Genomic DNA, 16609 nt, shown 5'->3' on the forward strand with positions numbered 1-16609 from the left:
ACTGCAGGCGTTGGTGCCGGAGCCATCCGGAGCCATCTGCTCCCCATTCCCGGCCTTTTGAAGTGGCAGCCGAGCCTGGGGCCGGAGCAGGAGCTTTGATGTCCCTGCTCCGGCCAAGCCTCGGCCATAAAACCTCCCTGGCGCGGCTGATTTACGCCCTGTCCCTCTGCTCCCACGGCTCTGCAGCTCTGCCCTCCAGCCTCCAGGCACGTTTTTAGGGATTGAAAGGGATGGGATGGCTCCTGCTTTTTTCAGTGTTCAACACTTGAAAAAAAGTGGGATTTTTTTAATTAAAAGAAATATTGGGACATCATCAAAGAGCAGAAGGAGAAGGGAAACCTCCCCCGGCTTTCCAAACCTTTAACGAATCCTTTTGCTCTTCCCGTCCTTACAATCCAAGTCGGGATGAGCTGGATCCCAGACCTCTCCCAGAAAATGGTGCTGGTGCAGGGATTGCCGCTTTTCCCTCCCCTAGGCTCCAAGGAGATGGCAGAGCTTGGGATGGGAGCGTGTGGGAGGTGGGTGTGGGTCCAGCAGGAAGGGATGTGCTCCGGGATGCAGCCAGAGCGGATTCCACTCCGCTAGTGAATCAGGGATCAGTACTCAGGGAAGCAGCCAGAAATTCCTAGAAAATTCCCTTCATCTTGACTGTAGCTAAAGTTAGTCTGTGTGAACGCTTGTGGGGGGCCCCAGCCCTCCCAGGGAATTCCTGAAGGAAAATCCACCACCACAGGCCTTGCTCCCGCTGTGGACCAGCCTGGCTGCCCCAGGACCTGTTCCTGCTCTTTTTCCAGCTTTTTTTCCAAAGCAAACAAGAGCAAGGAGTGGTCCCTGTGCCTCCCAGCCCAGGAGTGTGACCGGGGTGTGCTGGGAATTGTGCCAGGATTGGGCTGGGAAGTGTGTTGGGACCAGGCTGGGGAATGCCAGGAGCAAGGCTGGGAAATGCTGGGCCTGGACTGGGATTAGACTGGGAATTGTGCCTGGACTGGGGCGAGGAGCGTGCCAGTGTCGGGATGGGGAGCTCACTGGGATTGGGCTGGGAAATGCCTGCTTTGGGGTGTGGAGCGTTCCGGAACTGGGCTGGGAAGCCCAGCAGGAATGAGCTGGGAAGTGTGCCTGGATCGGGCTGGGAAGTTCACTGGGATGAACTGGGAAGCTCACCTGGACTGCCAGGATTGAACTGGGGAGTGCACCAGGACTGGGCCGGGAAGTTTGGTGGGATCAGGGTGGGAAGAGCAGCAGGACTGGGTGGGAAAGCTCATGGGACCGGGCTGGGAAATGCCGGGTTTGGGGTTGGGAGTGTGCTGGAATTTGTCTGGGAAGTGCACCTGGATCAGTGCTGGCCTTGGGCTGGGAAGTTCTCTGGGACTGAGCTGGGAAAGGTGTTGGGAATGGGTTGGGGCGGTGCACTGGGATTGGGCCTGGAAGCTCAGCAGCACTGGGCTGGGAAGCCCATCGGGATCAGGCTGGGAAGACTGGATTGGACTGGGGAGTGTGCTGGCATGGGGCTGGGAAGCTCCCTGGGAATGGGCTGGAAGCTCCCTGGGAATGGGCTGGAAGCGTGTGCTGCCCGCCTGGCTGTGGGACTGTCCCCAAGGGGGAACAGGGAAGCGTTGCCATCCCGGTGTTCCCTTCTCCAGTCTTCCAAGAAGCCCAAGACAGCGGAAGCCGACACGTCCAGCGAGCTGGCCAAGAAGAGCAAGGAGGTGTTCAGGAAAGAGGTGAGCGATCCCTGTGCCAGCCCAGGGATGGGGTGGGATGGGGTGGGATGGGATGGGATGGGATGGGGTGGGATGCTGGGAGCGGGGAGCCGGATCCAGCGCTGTGTCCCGCAGATGTCCCAGTTCATCGTGCAGTGCCTGAATCCCTACCGGAAACCCGACTGCAAGGTGGGCCGGATCACCACCACCGAGGACTTCAAGCACCTGGCACGCAAGGTGGGAATGGGGGAATGGAGGAGTGGGGGCTGCAGGGACACGGGGATGTGGGAATGTGGGGACATGGAGGGTACAGGGACATGGGAACACGGGGACACAGGGATATGGGAACATGGAGGGTATGGGGACATGGGAACACAGGGACACAGGGATATGGGAACATGGAGGGTATGGGGACATGGGAACACAGGGACACAGGGATATGGGAACAGGGACACAGGGATATGGGAACATGGGGGGTATGGGGACATGGGAACACAGGGACACAGGGATATGGGAACATGGAGGGTATGGGGACATGGGAACAGGGACACAGGGATATGGGAACATGGGGGGTATGGGGACATGGGAACAGGGACACAGGGATATGGGAATGTGGGAACGTGGGGACATGGAGGGTACGGGGACATGGGAACAGGGACACAGGGATATGGGAACATGGGGGGTATGGGGACATGGGAACAGGGACACAGGGATATGGGAATGTGGGAACGTGGGGACATGGAGGGTACGGGGACATGGGAACAGGGACACAGGGATATGGGAACATGGGGGGGTATGGGGACATGGGAACAGGGACACAGGGATATGGGAACATGGGGGGTATGGGGACATGGGAACAGGGACACAGGGATATGGGAACATGGGGGGTACGGGGACATGGGAACAGGGACACAGGGATATGGGAACAGGGACACAGGGATATGGGAATGTGGGAACGTGGGGACATGGAGGGTACGGGGACATGGGAACAGGGACACAGGGATATGGGAATCCGGGAATGTGGGGACATGGAGGGTACGGGGACATGAGAACAGGGACACAGGGATATGGGAACATGGAGGGTACGGGGACATGGGAACAGGGACACAGGGATATGGGAACATGGAGGGTACGGGGACATGGGAACAGGGACACAGGGATATGGGAACATGGAGGGTACGGGGACATGGGAACAGGGACACAGGGATATGGGAATGTGGGAACGTGGGGACATGGAGGGTACGGGGATGTGGGGGCAGTGGGACATGGGGACACGGGAACACGGGGATGCTGAAACATGAGGGCATGGGGACATGGGGACACAGGGACATGGGGGCTACAGGGATAGGGGGCATGGGGATATGGGGACAGGGGGTACAGGGATATGGGGACACAGGGTACAGGGATATGGGATATGGGATATGGGGACACAGGACTGGCCCCAGGAAGGGGGATCGTGTCATTCCAAGTCCCTCCAGCTGCCTCGAGGAAGAGGGAAGGGAAGGAGAAATGGTGGGGGGATAACAGGGAAGAGTGGGGAATAACGGGAGATATTTGGGGAGTAACAGTAAAACAGTGTGGGGAATAATGTGGGATGTCTGGGGGATTTTCAGGTGATACTTGGAGAGTAATAGCAAAATAGTTTGAGGAATATTTGGGGAATAATAGTAAATAATTGTGGAATAATGGAGAAATTATAGGGAGGAATAATAGGAAATATTTAGGGAATATTTGGGGAATGCTATCAAATATTTAGGGAATATTTGGGGGATAATAGCAAATTCATTGGGGAAATAATAGGAAACGCTTGAGGGTAACAGGGAACATTTAGAATATTTGGGGAAATAGTGGGGAATATTTGAAGAATGGGGAAATAACAGGAAAATATCTTAGGGAATATTTGGGAAATGAAAGCAAATATTGGGGGGAACAATTTCAAATGTTAGGGAATATTTGGGAAATAACAGCAAATTGATTGGGGGAATAATAGGAAATATTAGTAGAGTATTTGGGAAGTAATAGAAAAAGAGTTTAGGGAATCATAGGCAATATTTGGGGAATGGCTGGGGAATGTTTAGGGAGTAATGGGAAAATAGCTTGGGAATGTTGGGAAAATAATACATATTGAAGGAACACTACCAAATATTTAGGGAATATTTGAGAAATATTTGGGGAATAACAGGAAAGATTTGGGCAATAATATGAGAGAAGCTCAGGGAATATTGGGAAATAATCGAATAATTGGGGAATACCAGGAAAATAGCTTGGGGAAAGTTTGGAAAATAATGGCAGATATTGGGGGAACACCAAATATTTGGAGAATATTTGAGGGATATTTGGGGAATATTTGAGGGATATTTGGGGAATATTTGAGGGATATTTGGGGGATATTTGGGGAATATTTGAGGGATATTTGGGGATATTTGAGGGATATTTGAGGAATATTTCAGGGATATTTGGGGAATATTTGAGGGGTATTTGGGGAATATTTGAGGGGTATTTGGGGGATATTTGAGGGATATTTGGGGGATATTTGAGGAATATTTCAGGGATATTTGGGGAATATTTGAGGGGTATTTGGGGAAATTTGGGGAATATTTGGGGGATATTTGGGGGATATTTGAGGGATATTTGGGGAAATTTGAGGAATATTTGGGGGATATTTGAGGAATATTTGAGGAGTAATACGACAGTAGCTCAGGGAACATTTGGAAATCAGCAGAAATATTTGGGAAGCAGCAGCACAGTGGCTTGGGGAGTGCCCAGGCCTCGGCTCGCTGGGAATTCCGGGCCTGACTCCGGCATTCCCGCGGCATTCCCGCGGCATTCCCGGCCTCTCCGCAGCTGACCCACGGAGTGATGAACAAGGAGCTCAAGTACTGCAAGAACCCCGAGGACCTGGAGTGCAACGAGAACGTCAAACACAAAACCAAGGAATACATCAAGAAGTACATGCAGAAATTCGGGATCCTCTACAAGCCCAAAGAGGACACGGAGCTGGAATAGCCCCTGGAATGACCCCCCGGCCCTCGGGAGCCCCGAGTCCCACCGGGATTCGCCCTTCCGAGCCACCAACCTGTGAATTGATGATGATGATAAATTTTTGTTTTTTTAAGGAAAACAAACTCCGTTCCCGCCGCCGCGGACGAGCCGGGCTTTCCCAAGCCTGCTTTTCCCGATCCAGGCTTTGCTGAGCCCGGCTCTCCTCCCAAGCTCTGTATTATATTTTAACGTATATGTGAATATATTGATAATAATTTGCTTTTTTCCCGTTGCTTTCAGCCCCAAACGTGCCGATCCCACGGGAACGTTTGGCAGGAGACTTTGGGGGTTATTCCCAAGGTTTTTTTTGTTTTTTTGGGTTTTTTTTTGGGGTTGTTTCCTTGGTTTTCCTTTTGGTTCCGCGAGGTTTTCCTCCCGTTTTCCCTGTAAATACTGCGGATTTCTGGCCATGTTGATAAGATTGATTTTACTGCTTCGAGCATTTTACTTTATCCAATTTTTACGGAACTTTTTATGTAAAAAAAAAAAAAAAGGAGCAAAAAAAGAGAAAAAAATAAAAAATCAAAAGAAAAACAAAACAAAACAACCAAAAGACCCCGAACCCCAAAACCGACGCCGGGCGGGGCCACAGAGAGGACGTGGCTTGGGATGTCCCCTCTCCCTTGGGGACCTCCTGTCACCCTCAGCATTCCCGGGAATCCAGACCCCTGGGAAGGGGAAGGGAGGTTTGGGGTGACACGGGAGCATTTTGGGGTTAAAAATGGCTCTTTCTGTGCCCGGTGCCACCTGCCTTGGGCACTTTGGGGTGTCTCCTCCTCCTCCTGGGGCCACCCACGCCTGGGGTCTGTCTGGGACACCCCGGGACACATCCCAGTGACAAACGTGGGGACACACAGGGATGGCCAGAATCCCAGGGACACACGGACACCTGAGGGGACAGCTCCTGGGGACACACGGACACCTGGGGACACCCACCCCGGACACCCGAGGGGACACATCCCAGGGATGCAGGGACACGCAAGGACACATCGTGGGGACACTTGGGGTGCATCCCAGGGACACACAGACACCCGAGGACACAAATCCTGGTGACACACGGACACCTGAGGGGACTCGTGGACAGCTGGGGACACTTGGGACACCTGAGGGGACACATTCCATGGACACCTGGGGACACTCGGGATGCCCAGGGGACACATCCTGGGGACAAACAGGCACCTGGTGACACTGGGGACACCCGAGGGGACACACCCCGGGAACACGCACGGACACACGGACACCCAAGGACACAAACCCTGGTGGCACCCAGTGACACGTTTAATACCCCCACCAAAGGTCCCTGTCCCGCCCCCCAGAATCCCTAAAAAAGTACAAAACCCACGTAAAAAACCCCAGGAATCCATCGGGAAGCGGGAACCCCCCCCGGGAGCAGCCACCGGCGCGGCCCCGGTGTCCCGGGGGGGTCACACGGCGGAGGTGATGTCCCCCCGGGGCCACCCCGGGGCCGCGCCGCTCGCTGCCGGGTGTCCCCAGCTCCAGGAGCCGCTCCAGCTCTCCCGGCTCTTCCTGGCGCCGCGGGGACCCCGGGAGCGGGGAGGGACCCTCCGGGGGGGCTGCGGGGAGGGCCGGGATCAGCATCCCGGAATTCCACACCGGGACAGAGGGACCGAGGGAGGGATGGGGGCGATTCCCGAGCCCCACCGGGAGGAGTAGGGGACCCCCGACCCCATCCAGGTGCTCCCTAATCCCATTTGGGGGCTTCCCAACCCCATCCAGGTGCTCCCTGATCCCATCCTATCCCATCCACCCCAAAATTCTCAGGTGCCCCCAAACCCTCACCCTCCCCAGGGCTGGGTGTCCCCAAACCCTCGGATGTCCCCAAACCCTCGGATGTCCCCAAATCCCCCCGGGGCTGGGTGTCCCCAAACCCTCGGATGTCCCCAAATCCCCCCGGGGCTGGGTGTCCCCAAACCCGAGGATGTCCCCAAACCCGAGGATGTCCCCAAACCCGCCGATGTCCCCAAATCCCCCCGGGGCTGGGTGTCCCCAAACCCGAGGATGTCCCCAAACCCGAGGATGTCCCCAAACCCGAGGATGTCCCCAAACCCGCCGATGTCCCCAAATCCCCCCAGGCCTGGGTGTCCCCAAACCCTCGGATGTCCCCAGACCCCCCCAGGCCTGGGTGTCCCCACCCCTCCCGATCCCGGGGCGCTCACGGGGGGGCTCCAGGCCGGGGCTGTCCGGGCAGACGCCGCTGTCCCCCCGCAGCTTCTCCCCGTCCGCCGCCACCCCCGCGTCCCCCGCGTCCCTCGCCTTGTCCAGCTGCCGCTTCTTCCTGCAGGTGTCCCAGCTGGGGGGACACGGGGGGGGGGGGGGGGGGTCACCGGGGGTCCCCAAATCCCCGCGTGTCCCCCCCCGGGACCCCCCACTCACCACTTGAAGGCCACGTAGGCCACGAGCCCCACGACGAGCGCGGCCAGGAGGGGCGCAGTACAGGGGGATGATGTCCCCGGGGGGCGGCTCGGGGGGGGCTCCCGACACCGGCGGGGGTCACTCGGGGGTCCCCCGACACCGGCGGGGTCCCCTCAGGGAGCGGCGCCGTGGCCTCGTCTGTGGGATCCCCAAAAAAGGGGAAGGGAATGCGGATGTTCCCGGCCGTGCCTCAGTTTCCCCTTGGAGAGGGGAGGGGGGGGCAGGGGGTGTGACCCTCGGTTTTGGGGACACCTCCCGCCGTCACCTCCCCCGAGGGACACGGGGGGAAACTGCGGCACAAGGAGGGGGAATGAGGGGAAAAAAGGGGGAAACTGAGGCAAAGAAGGGGGAATGGGGTAAAACGAGGGAAACTGAGATAAAAAAGGGGAAACTGAGGCACAAGGGGGGGTGAGATAGACAAGGGAAAGTGAGGCGTGAGGGGAAACCGAGGGAGAAAAAGAGGGAATGAGGGGAAAAAAGGGGGAAACTGAGGCAGGACAAGAGGAACTTACGGAACGATGTGGGGAAAATGAAGCAGGACAAGGGAAACTGAGGCACAAATGGGGAAACTGAGGCACCACAAGGGAAACTTGAGCCATAATATAGGGAAATTAAGGAACGACGAGGTTTGGAAAGTAAGGAACGAGAGGAAACCAGGGCAGGACATGGAGAGACTGAGGAGCAACGTGGGGAAACTGAGGCACAAAAGGGAAAACTGAGGCACAAAAGAGAAACTGAGGCACAAAAGGGAAAACTGAGGCACAAAAGGGAAACTGAGGCACAAAAGGGAAACTGAGGCACAAAAGGGAAAACTGAGGCACAAAAGGGAAAACTGAGGCACAAAAGGGAAACTGAGGCACAAAAGGGGGCCCGCGGCCCAGCCCCCTCAGTCCCCCCGCCGGGGTCCCGGTGCCACTCACGGGTGCACGGCGGGCAGGGCGGGCACGGCTCCTCCGGCTCCTCCTCCGCGGGGCTCCGCGCTGCGGGTTTGGGGCATTTTGGGGTTTTTGGGGTTGTTTTTGGGTGTCTCTGGGTGCGGGGTGTTTTTGGGGTACTCACTGCGGGCGCAGGGCGGGCAGCGGCTGTCGCAGGGCTCGGGGACACCGGGGGGACACGGGGGGCACCCCCCGCCCCGCCCCGGCACCTGCGGGCACAGGGGGGAGGGGCTGCCTCAGTTTCCCCTTAATTCGCTCCAGGGCCCCGCGAATTCCCGCTGGGATGCCCCCAAAAGCATGGAAAAGGGGGATTAGAGAGGGAAAAGAGTGGGAGGAGAGGGATTGAGGAGCAGCAAAAATAAATAATGATGAGAAAGGGAAATAAATAGAAGTGGGGAATCAAACGGAAAGAGTAAAAAGGAAAGGGAATAAATAGTAAATAAAAAAGAGATAAAAGGCATTGAAACGGACGGGAATGAAAATAAACGAAGTGAAGAGAAAGCAAAGGAAAGGATGAAGTAAATTAAAATGAAAGGAAGGAAAATGACTTGAAATAAAGGAAAGTAAAGTAAAATAAAGGAAAGTAAAGTAAAATAAAGGAAAATAAGTAAAATAGGATAAGAGGAAATAAAGGAATGAAGATGCGATAGAATTAAAAAGGAAAATAAAAAAATAAAATTCAAAAAAGAATGAAATAAAAGAGGAAAACAAAAATAAGAGAAGAGAAAATGTACTAAAAAGGGAAGATAAAAAAATTTAAAAAAGGAAAAGAAAAAGAAAATAACCGACGGAAATAAAAGAGAAAAAAGAGGAAAAAAATGGAGGAAAACGGAATAAAATGAAAGAAAAGGAACGGAACCGAAATGGCCCAAACTGAACCGAATCAAACCCCAAAAACTTCAACAAAAGCCACGGAGCGAAGTGACCCGGAGCGCCCCGGGGGCAGCGGGAGACCCGGCCCGTCCCATCCCGGCCCGGCCCGTTCCCAGTCCCGCTCCCGGTCCCGGTCCCATCCCGGCCCGGCCCGTTCCCAGTCCCACTCCCGGTCCCGGTCCCATCCCGGCCCGGCCCGTTCCCAGTCCCGCTCCCGGTCCCGGTCCCATCCCGGCCCGGCCCGTTCCCAGTCCCGCTCCCGGTCCCGGTCCCATCCCGGCCCGGCCCGTTCCCAGTCCCGCTCCCGGTTCCGTCCCGCACCGGGCTCAGCAGCAGCAGCAGCAGCGGCACCGGGAGCGGCCGCATCGCCGGCACCGGCCCGGGACCCCCGCACCGGGCCGGGCCGAACCGAGCCGAGCGGGGCCGAGCCGCTCCGAACCGCTTCGGCTCCGCCCGGTTCGATCCCGTCCGGCACCGCTCGGCTTCGGTTCGGCTCCGTTCGGCTCCGCTGGGTCCCGGTTCGGTCCCGCTGGGTCCCGGTTCGGTCCCGCCGGGTCCCGCTCGGCTCCGTTCGGCTCCGCTGGGTCCCGGTTCGGTCCCGCTGGGTCCCGGTTCGGTCCCGCCGGGTCCCGCTCGGCTCCGTTCGGCTCCGCTGGGTCCCGGTTCGGTCCCGCTGGGTTCCGGTTCGGTCCCGCTCGGCTCCGTTCGGCTCCGCTGGGTCTCGTTTCGGCCCCGCTCGGCTCCGTTCGGCCCCGCCGGGTCCCGGTTCGGCCGCACTCGGCTCCTCTCGGCCGCCCCGTCGCGCCTGGGCCGGGCCGGGCTGGGCGTGGCTCCCCCGGGCAGGGCCGGGCGGGGCGCGCTCTCATTGGCTGAGCGCGGCTGGGGGCGTGGCCAGCAATGGAGCTCCGCCCCTCGCAGCTCTTTGGGTGCCGGGTTCGAATCCCGCCCAGGGCGCTCCCACCGGGACGGGCCCAACTTGGAGCGGACTGGTGCGAACTGGGATCGAGGGCACCGAAGAGGCGGTGCAACCCCCTCCGCCTCCCCACGGCCCTTCCCCGAGGGAATAACTGCCTGGAAGCAGGAGAAACAGCTTTATTGAGCCCCGGTGTGGGTGCAGCACCTGGGGTGGGCGCAGGGCGTGGGAGCGAGTGCGGGGTCTTGGAGTGGGCGCGGGACCCGGACAGGGCCACGGGACCCCAGCGGGGGTGCACAGGCTCGGAGTGGGCTTGGAGGGGCGAGGGTGCGGGGTCTCCTGGGTGCAAGATCTCGCTGTGGGTGCGGGGTCTCGGTGCAGGGTCTGGGTGCGGGTGCATCCCCCCGAATCTCCTCTCTCTCCCCTCTACCAGCCGCGCACGGGGCGCCAGAGCTCCACCACCTTCCCGGCAGCGTGCACGAAGTACACGGGGTGCATGGCAGCCGTGGCACAGGCCTGCGACACAGGGACACCGAGTTGTGGCACAGGGCTGTGACACAGGGGACACCGAGCCGTGGCACAGGCCTGTGACACAGGGACACCGAGCCGTGGCACAGGCCTGTGACAGAGGGGACACCGAGCCGTGGCACAGGCCTGTGACAGAGGGGACACCGAGCCGTGGCACAGGGCTGTGACAGAGGGACACCGAGCCGTGGCACAGGCCTGTGACACAGGGACACCGAGTTGTGGCACAGGGCTGTGACAGAGGGACACCGAGCCGTGGCACAGGCCTGTGACAGAGGGGACACCGAGCCGTGGCACAGGGCTGTGAGACAGGGACACCGAGCTGTGGCACAGGGCTGTGACAGAGGGACACCGAGCCGTGGCACAGGCCTGTGACAGAGGGACACCGAGCCGTGGCACAGGGCTGTGACAGAGGGGACACCGAGCCGTGGCACAGGCCTGTGACAGAGGGACACCGAGCCGTGGCACAGGGCTGTGACAGAGGGGACACCGAGCCGTGGCACAGGGCTGTGACACGGGACACCGAGCCGTGGCACAGGGCTGTGACAGAGGGACACCGAGCCGTGGCACAGGGCTGTGACACAGGGACACTGAGCCGTGGCACAGGGCTGTGACAGAGGGACACCGAGTTGTGGCACAGGGCTGTGACAGAGGGACACCGAGCCGTGGCACAGGGCTGTGACACGGGACACCGAGCCGTGGCACAGGGCTGTGACAGAGGGACACCGAGCCGTGGCACAGGGCTGCCACACAAGGGACACCGAGCCGTGGCACAGGGCTGTGACACAGGGGACACCGAGCCGTGGCACAGGGCTGTGACAGAGGGACACCGAGCCGTGGCACAGGGCTGCCACACAAGGGACACCGAGCCGTGGCACAGGGCTGCCACACAAGGGACACGCGGGGCTGACACTCACATGGTACGGGATGAGCGCCAAGGTGCTGCCCACCGGGAACTGCTCGAAATCCAGCTCGCCATCCACAGCCTCCACCTGCCCGTGCTCCTGGGTGAGCCCCACCAGCCTGCGGGGACACGGGGCACACGCGTCACCCCCGTCCCCCCCTGCTCCCGCCACCCTCCCCGGCGCTGTCACCTGAGCCGGGGGTGGCCCTCGATGGCCGCACAGCCCGGGGGTCCCTGGTCGCGGCCGTGCAGGCTCAGGGCGGCCCAGCCGCAGTCCACGAGCAGCTGCCCGCGGTGGGGGTAGTGGCCGATGACCCTGGTGAGGACACGGATGGCCACCTCCTCCGGCCGGCACGAGCCCAGCTGGGTCTGCTGCAGGTCTGCGGGGGACACGGGCTCAGCCTGGGGGGGTCCCACCCATCCTCGGGGGGTCCCACCCGGCCGGGGAGAGCCCGTCCCGCTCACCGTAGAAGAGGTAATTGCCCGGGTGCACCTCGGTGAGCTGCGACATCTCCGGCACCGGGTGGCTGCAGGACGGGGTGGAGCCGATGGTGGCCTGGGGACACGGGATGCCCGCCTGCCGCAGCCTGGGGACACACGGGGAGCACCCTCTGGGTGATCGGGGCGGGGGACGTCACCCCCAGGTGACCAGAGGTGGGTCTGTCACCCCTGGGCACCCCCGGGAACAACACCAGAGGTGGGTCCTGCACCTTTGGGTGCCCCAGATGTGCCAGGGAGCCCCCCCCCATACACGCAAGGGAGCCATCCAGATGTGGCGGAGCCTCTCTCGGTGTGCCAGGGAGAACTCAAGGTGTGCTGGGGACACATCCAGATGTGCCCAGGAGCCAGCCAGATGTGCCAGGGAGCCCCCTCAAAGGCTCAGGGCTGGTGTGGGTCCCTCCAGATCCCCCCAGATGTGGCAGAGCGCTCTCCAGATGTGCCCAAGCATCCCCAGATGTACCCGAGATCCACCCATATGAGCTGAAGATCCCCCCCAGATGTGTTGAACCGCGCCCAGATGTTCCAGAGACACCCCCCCCCCCCAAATTGTGTCAGAGCACCCCATTTATGCCTGGGCCCCCTCCCAGATGTCCCAGAGCACCCCCCAGATGTCCTTGGGACCCCTCCCAGATGTTTCAGGACCCCCAGATGTGCTCGGAACCAGCCCCCAGATGCGCCTGAGAGCCCCCGAATTTTGGGGCGGGGATCTGGGATTTCCCCGGTGCCACCACGCGCTGGGCTGGGCCGGACACCCCCAGGACGTGTCCCCAGGTGGGCACATCCCTGTCCCTGGCGGGGTGGGGGGGTGGAGGTCCCTCCCCCTTTTCCCAGCAGGAGCCATCCGGCCGCAATTCCCTGCAGGATGCGAGCCCCCGCCGGGATGAAAGGGTGGCGGGGAGGAGGGAGGGGACCCTGCCCCGGGTCACAACTCGCCACCGCCGCCACATCAAAGGCGAGCGGCGCCGCCGCCGCCCCCCGGCGCCCCCCGGGGGGGCTTTGAGGGCCCCTTTATGGGGGCGATTCACATTTACAGCCGACAGCCGCACTTCGGGATGTGCGGACAGCGGCCGCCTTGACCCTTCCTGTCCCCACATCCCCGGGGTCCCCACACCCTCGGAATCCGCACATCCCCGGAATCCGCACATCCCCGGGGTCCCCACACCCTCGGAATCCGCACATCCCCGGAATCCGCACATCCCCGGGGTCCCCACACCCTCGGAATCCCCACATCCCCGGAATCCGCACATCCCCGGAATCCGCACATCCCCGGGGTCCCCACATCCCCGGAATCCGCACATCCCCGGAATCCCCACATCCCCGGAATCCCCACATCCCCGGAATCCCCACATCCCCGGGGTCCCCACACCCTCGGAATCCGCACATCCCCGGAATCCCCAGATCCCCGGAATCCCCACATCCCCGCGGTCCCGCGCACCCCGGGCACTCACGCGGTGACGAATTCCAGCACGGCGGCGGTGGTGGCCCTGGCGATGGCCTGGATGGCCGCGATGTCGCGACAGCCGTAGGTGTTCCCGCAGTGGGCGTAGACCCCCACCAGTGTCACCAGCTCCGGGGACCCCTCGGCGATGGCCCGCGCCAGGGCCAGGGCCTCGGGATCCGTGGGACGAATCCCGGCTGCCCGAGGGGATCACGAGCGTGGGAGGGGGGTTTGGGATCCCCCGCGTTGGGGGAGGGGAGGGGGATGGGTGAGGGGACACGGGGACGCCATGGAGCATCCTGGCGGTGGGAATGGGGCTGGGGAGGGAAGGGAAGGGGGTTAAAGGTCCCCCTTTGCAGGCGTGGCCGGGAAAAATGGCTTTGGGGTGGCTTGGATTCTCCATCCTGCTTGGGATGGTGGATCTGGGGGCTTGGAGGGACACGGGACACCATTCCCCAAGGAACATCCCTGAAGAATGACTTTCGGGGGCACTTCAATGCCCCATCCTGGTTGGGATTCTGGATCCGGGGGGGCACACAGAGCATCCCACCCCACGGCCCACCCTGGGTGAAACCCCCTCGGGACAGGACACGCTGCGCCCTGCCTGCACCCCGGCTGGGATTTGGGGGTCACCTACCCCGGCCATTCCCGCAGTCCAGCTTGAGCCAGACGAGCCAGCGCTTCCCGCCGGGAAGGGGGTTCTGGAGCAGCATTTCCAGCCCCTGGGGGCTGTCCAGGAGCAGCTGGAATGCCTGGAGGCGCTGGGCCAGCGCCGAGCACTCGGCCAGGCGCCAGGCGGGCACCGGGAACGCGTACAGGATGTCATCGAAGCCCCCGGCCGCGAAGAACCGCGCCTCGGCCAGCGTGGACACCACGATGCCCCGGCGGGTCCCGCCCGTGGCCAGCTCCGCCCCTTCCCTGGGAATCAGGGACTCAGGGATGAGGAGGAGGAGGAGGATGAGGAGGATGAGGAGGATGAGGAGGATGAGGAGGATGAGGGGCGATGTGGGAATGTGCTGGGGGGGAGGTGGGGGATGCTGAGGGGGTGCTGGGAGGGGTTCCGGGAAGGTGCTGGGTGCTAAGGGAGAGTTGGGGGGTACTGGGAGGATGGGGGGGATACTGGGGGATACTGGGGGATACTGGGGGGAAGGTGGGGCTGGTGAGGAAGTGCTGGGAGGGATCCCGGGAAGATGCTGGAGGGATCCTGGGGGAGAAGCTGGGTGCAAGGGAGTGGATGGAGGATGCCGAGAGGATGGTGGGGGGATACTGGGGGATACTGGGAGGAAGGTGGGGACGATGAGAGGGAGGGTGAGGAGGAGCTGGGAGGGATCCTGGGAAGGTGCTGGAGGGACGTTGGGTGCTAAGGGAGAGCTGGGGGGTACTGGGAGGACGGGGGGGGATACTGGGGGGAAGGTTGGGGGATACTGGGAGGATGAGGGGGTGCTGGGAGGGAAACTGGGAAAATGCTGGAGGGATCCTGGGGGAGAACTTGGGTGCTAAGGGAGAAGATGGGGGATACTGGGAGGATGGTGGGGGGATACTGGGAAGGATGGGGAGATACTGGGGGGAAGGTGGAGGTGATGGAAGGGATCCTGGGAAGGTGCTGGGTGCTAAGGGAGAGGATGGGGGGTACTGGGAGGATTCTGTGGGAATAATGGAGGGATACTGGGGAGGGAGGTGGGGGATGCTGGGGGGGGATATGGGGAATGCTGGGAGGGAGACTGGGAGGATGCTTGAGAAACTGGGGAATGCTGGGGAGGAAGCTGGGGGATGCTGGGGGGATGACGCAGAGGGGCCGATGGGGAGGGTGGGGGATGCTGCAGAAGGATTTTGGGGTGAGGATGGGGGAGGTGCCGGGGGGAAAGCTGGGGGAAGGTTGAGGGGTGCTGAGGTGATGCTGAGAGGGATGCAGGGAAGAGGTTGGAGGGATGAGGGGTGATTCTGGGGGGACACCGGGTGGCTACTGGGAATACTGGGGGATACTGGGGGGTTCTGGGGTCACACTCACAGGGTTTTGTGTGTTTTGACGTGGGGGGCGCAGGCGCAGCCCCAGGGCCCGGCAGCGTTCCCGCATCCGCTCCGCGTTCCCGCGCAGCGTGGCCTGGTCCAGGGTCAGCGCCGGGGTGGGCAACTGCTCCAGGGGGGCTCCCAGCCACGAGCTGGGAATGTGGGGAGGGGGCGGGAGAGGGGGGAACCTGCTGGGAAACCCCCCCTGCACCCTCAAAAACCCCCTGTGCCCACCTCACATCCACCCAACAGCACCCTACAGCCACCCTACACCCCCCCAGGAGGGGGTTGGGGGCTCCTGGGGGGCTGAGCTCCCCCAGGGACCCGGCACTGGGGGGGGTTTTGGTGCTGGGGCAGCCCCGGGGTGTCCCCCCCCTCCTTGGGCACAATCCAAGGGTTCCTTGGAGTCAGGCGGATGCTGGGATTGGGATATGGGAGAGTGGGAAACTGAGCAGTGGGACACCTGGGGCGCCGAGGATGGGGACCCTGGAAGCAGGGACTGGGATCTATGGAACAGGGACACTTCTGACTGGGACACCTGGGACTGGCAAAGCTGGGACTGGGAAAGCTGGGACTGGGAAAGCTGGGACGGGGTCACCTGGCCCGGGGACAGGGACACCAGTCCAAGCTCCAGTGGGACGGGAACAGCCTCCAGCAGCGTGGCCTCGTGTCCCCGCCACCCCCGGTGTCACCTGTGCGTGCGTCCCCTCCCCACCTGTCCGTGCGTCCGTCCGTGGCTCCGTCCATGGCTCCGGCCGGCGCCGCGGCTGCTCCGGGCTCGCCGCGGTGGCTCCGGTGGCCCCGCGGGTGCCCTGTGCCCCACGTGACGCCGTGGCACGGCCGCCAGAGCGGGGACAAGGGTCACTGCCAGCCGAGGGGCCTCGCCGGGGTGGCAGGGCCAGCGCAGGACACGCTCCGGCGCCGCGGCCAGGACGCGCTGCCAGCTCCGGGGACAGCGCGCTCCGGGACACGGAGGGGACGCCGAGAGCGGGATGGGGGCTGCCGAGACCCCCCGTGCTCGTGACACGGGACAGGGGCTGCTGGGGACCCACTGGCCCCGCCTGCGACATGGGGGGGACACAGCTGCTGCTGCTGAGACCCCCCCAAACTCGTGTCACACACGGGGAGTGATGCTGAGACCCCCCCCAAACTCGTGACACACACAGGGAGAGCTGCTGAGACCCCCCAAACTCGTGACACACGTGGGGAGAGCTGCTGAGACCCCCCAAACTCGTGACACACGTGGGGAGAGCTGCTGAGACCCCCCAAACTCGTGACAGGTGGGTACAGGGCTGCTGAGAACTCCCACACTCATGACACGAGTGTGTCTGCCGCTAC

General features: G+C 61.6%; 3 protein-coding genes across 3 annotated transcripts in view; 1 reads left to right on the forward strand and 2 right to left on the reverse strand.

Annotated features, from left to right (window-relative positions):
- SETD2 (SET domain containing 2, histone lysine methyltransferase) overlaps positions 1–4961 on the forward strand; it is a 51637-nt gene extending 46676 nt beyond the window's left edge. Inside the window, exons 19-21 of the mRNA XM_048304526.1 lie at positions 1641–1721; positions 1836–1937; positions 4545–4961. Coding sequence (XP_048160483.1) covers positions 1641–1721; positions 1836–1937; positions 4545–4706 — 345 coding nt within the window. The 3' untranslated portion in view covers positions 4707–4961. The remainder of the gene's footprint in view (positions 1–1640; positions 1722–1835; positions 1938–4544) is intronic.
- Positions 4962–5999: 1038 nt separating this feature from the next.
- LOC125325962 (collagen alpha-1(I) chain-like) lies at positions 6000–10296 on the reverse strand. Its single transcript, XM_048304069.1, has 7 exons — positions 10104–10296; positions 9151–10050; positions 8235–8345; positions 8096–8155; positions 7137–7313; positions 6920–7053; positions 6000–6316 (listed from the first exon to the last, which is right to left on the reverse strand). Exons 1-7 carry the CDS (start codon positions 10294–10296, stop codon positions 6167–6169), a joined length of 1725 nt encoding a protein of 574 aa, XP_048160026.1. The 3' UTR covers positions 6000–6166.
- On the reverse strand, positions 10060–16097 carry LOC125326553 (D-threo-3-hydroxyaspartate dehydratase-like). Its single transcript, XM_048304967.1, is given in 9 exon segments — positions 10060–10412; positions 11339–11444; positions 11516–11705; positions 11791–11912; positions 13275–13461; positions 13902–14182; positions 15273–15298; positions 15300–15423; positions 15987–16097. Coding segments are annotated over 9 exon segments (1158 nt in total). The 5' UTR covers positions 16019–16097; the 3' UTR covers positions 10060–10322.
- Between the last annotated feature and the right edge of the window lie 512 nt (positions 16098–16609).

This window comes from Corvus hawaiiensis, chromosome 1, assembly GCF_020740725.1.
Source record: "Corvus hawaiiensis isolate bCorHaw1 chromosome 1, bCorHaw1.pri.cur, whole genome shotgun sequence".
NCBI classification, from domain to species: domain Eukaryota; kingdom Metazoa; phylum Chordata; class Aves; order Passeriformes; family Corvidae; genus Corvus; species Corvus hawaiiensis.

Bases quoted from the DNA above. Each gene is read 5' to 3' on its own strand.
- LOC125325962 (XM_048304069.1), bottom strand. From the start codon at position 10,296: ATGCACCCGCACCCAGACCCTGCACCGAGACCCCGCACCCACAGCGAG. The intron at 7,314-8,095 runs GTGAGTGGCACC...GGGATCCCACAG, and splicing joins GCCCTGCCCGCCGTGCACCC to ACGAGGCCACGGCGCCGCTC. The intron at 7,054-7,136 runs GTGAGTGGGGGG...GTGTCCCCCCAG, and splicing joins GCCTACGTGGCCTTCAAGTG to CTGGGACACCTGCAGGAAGA.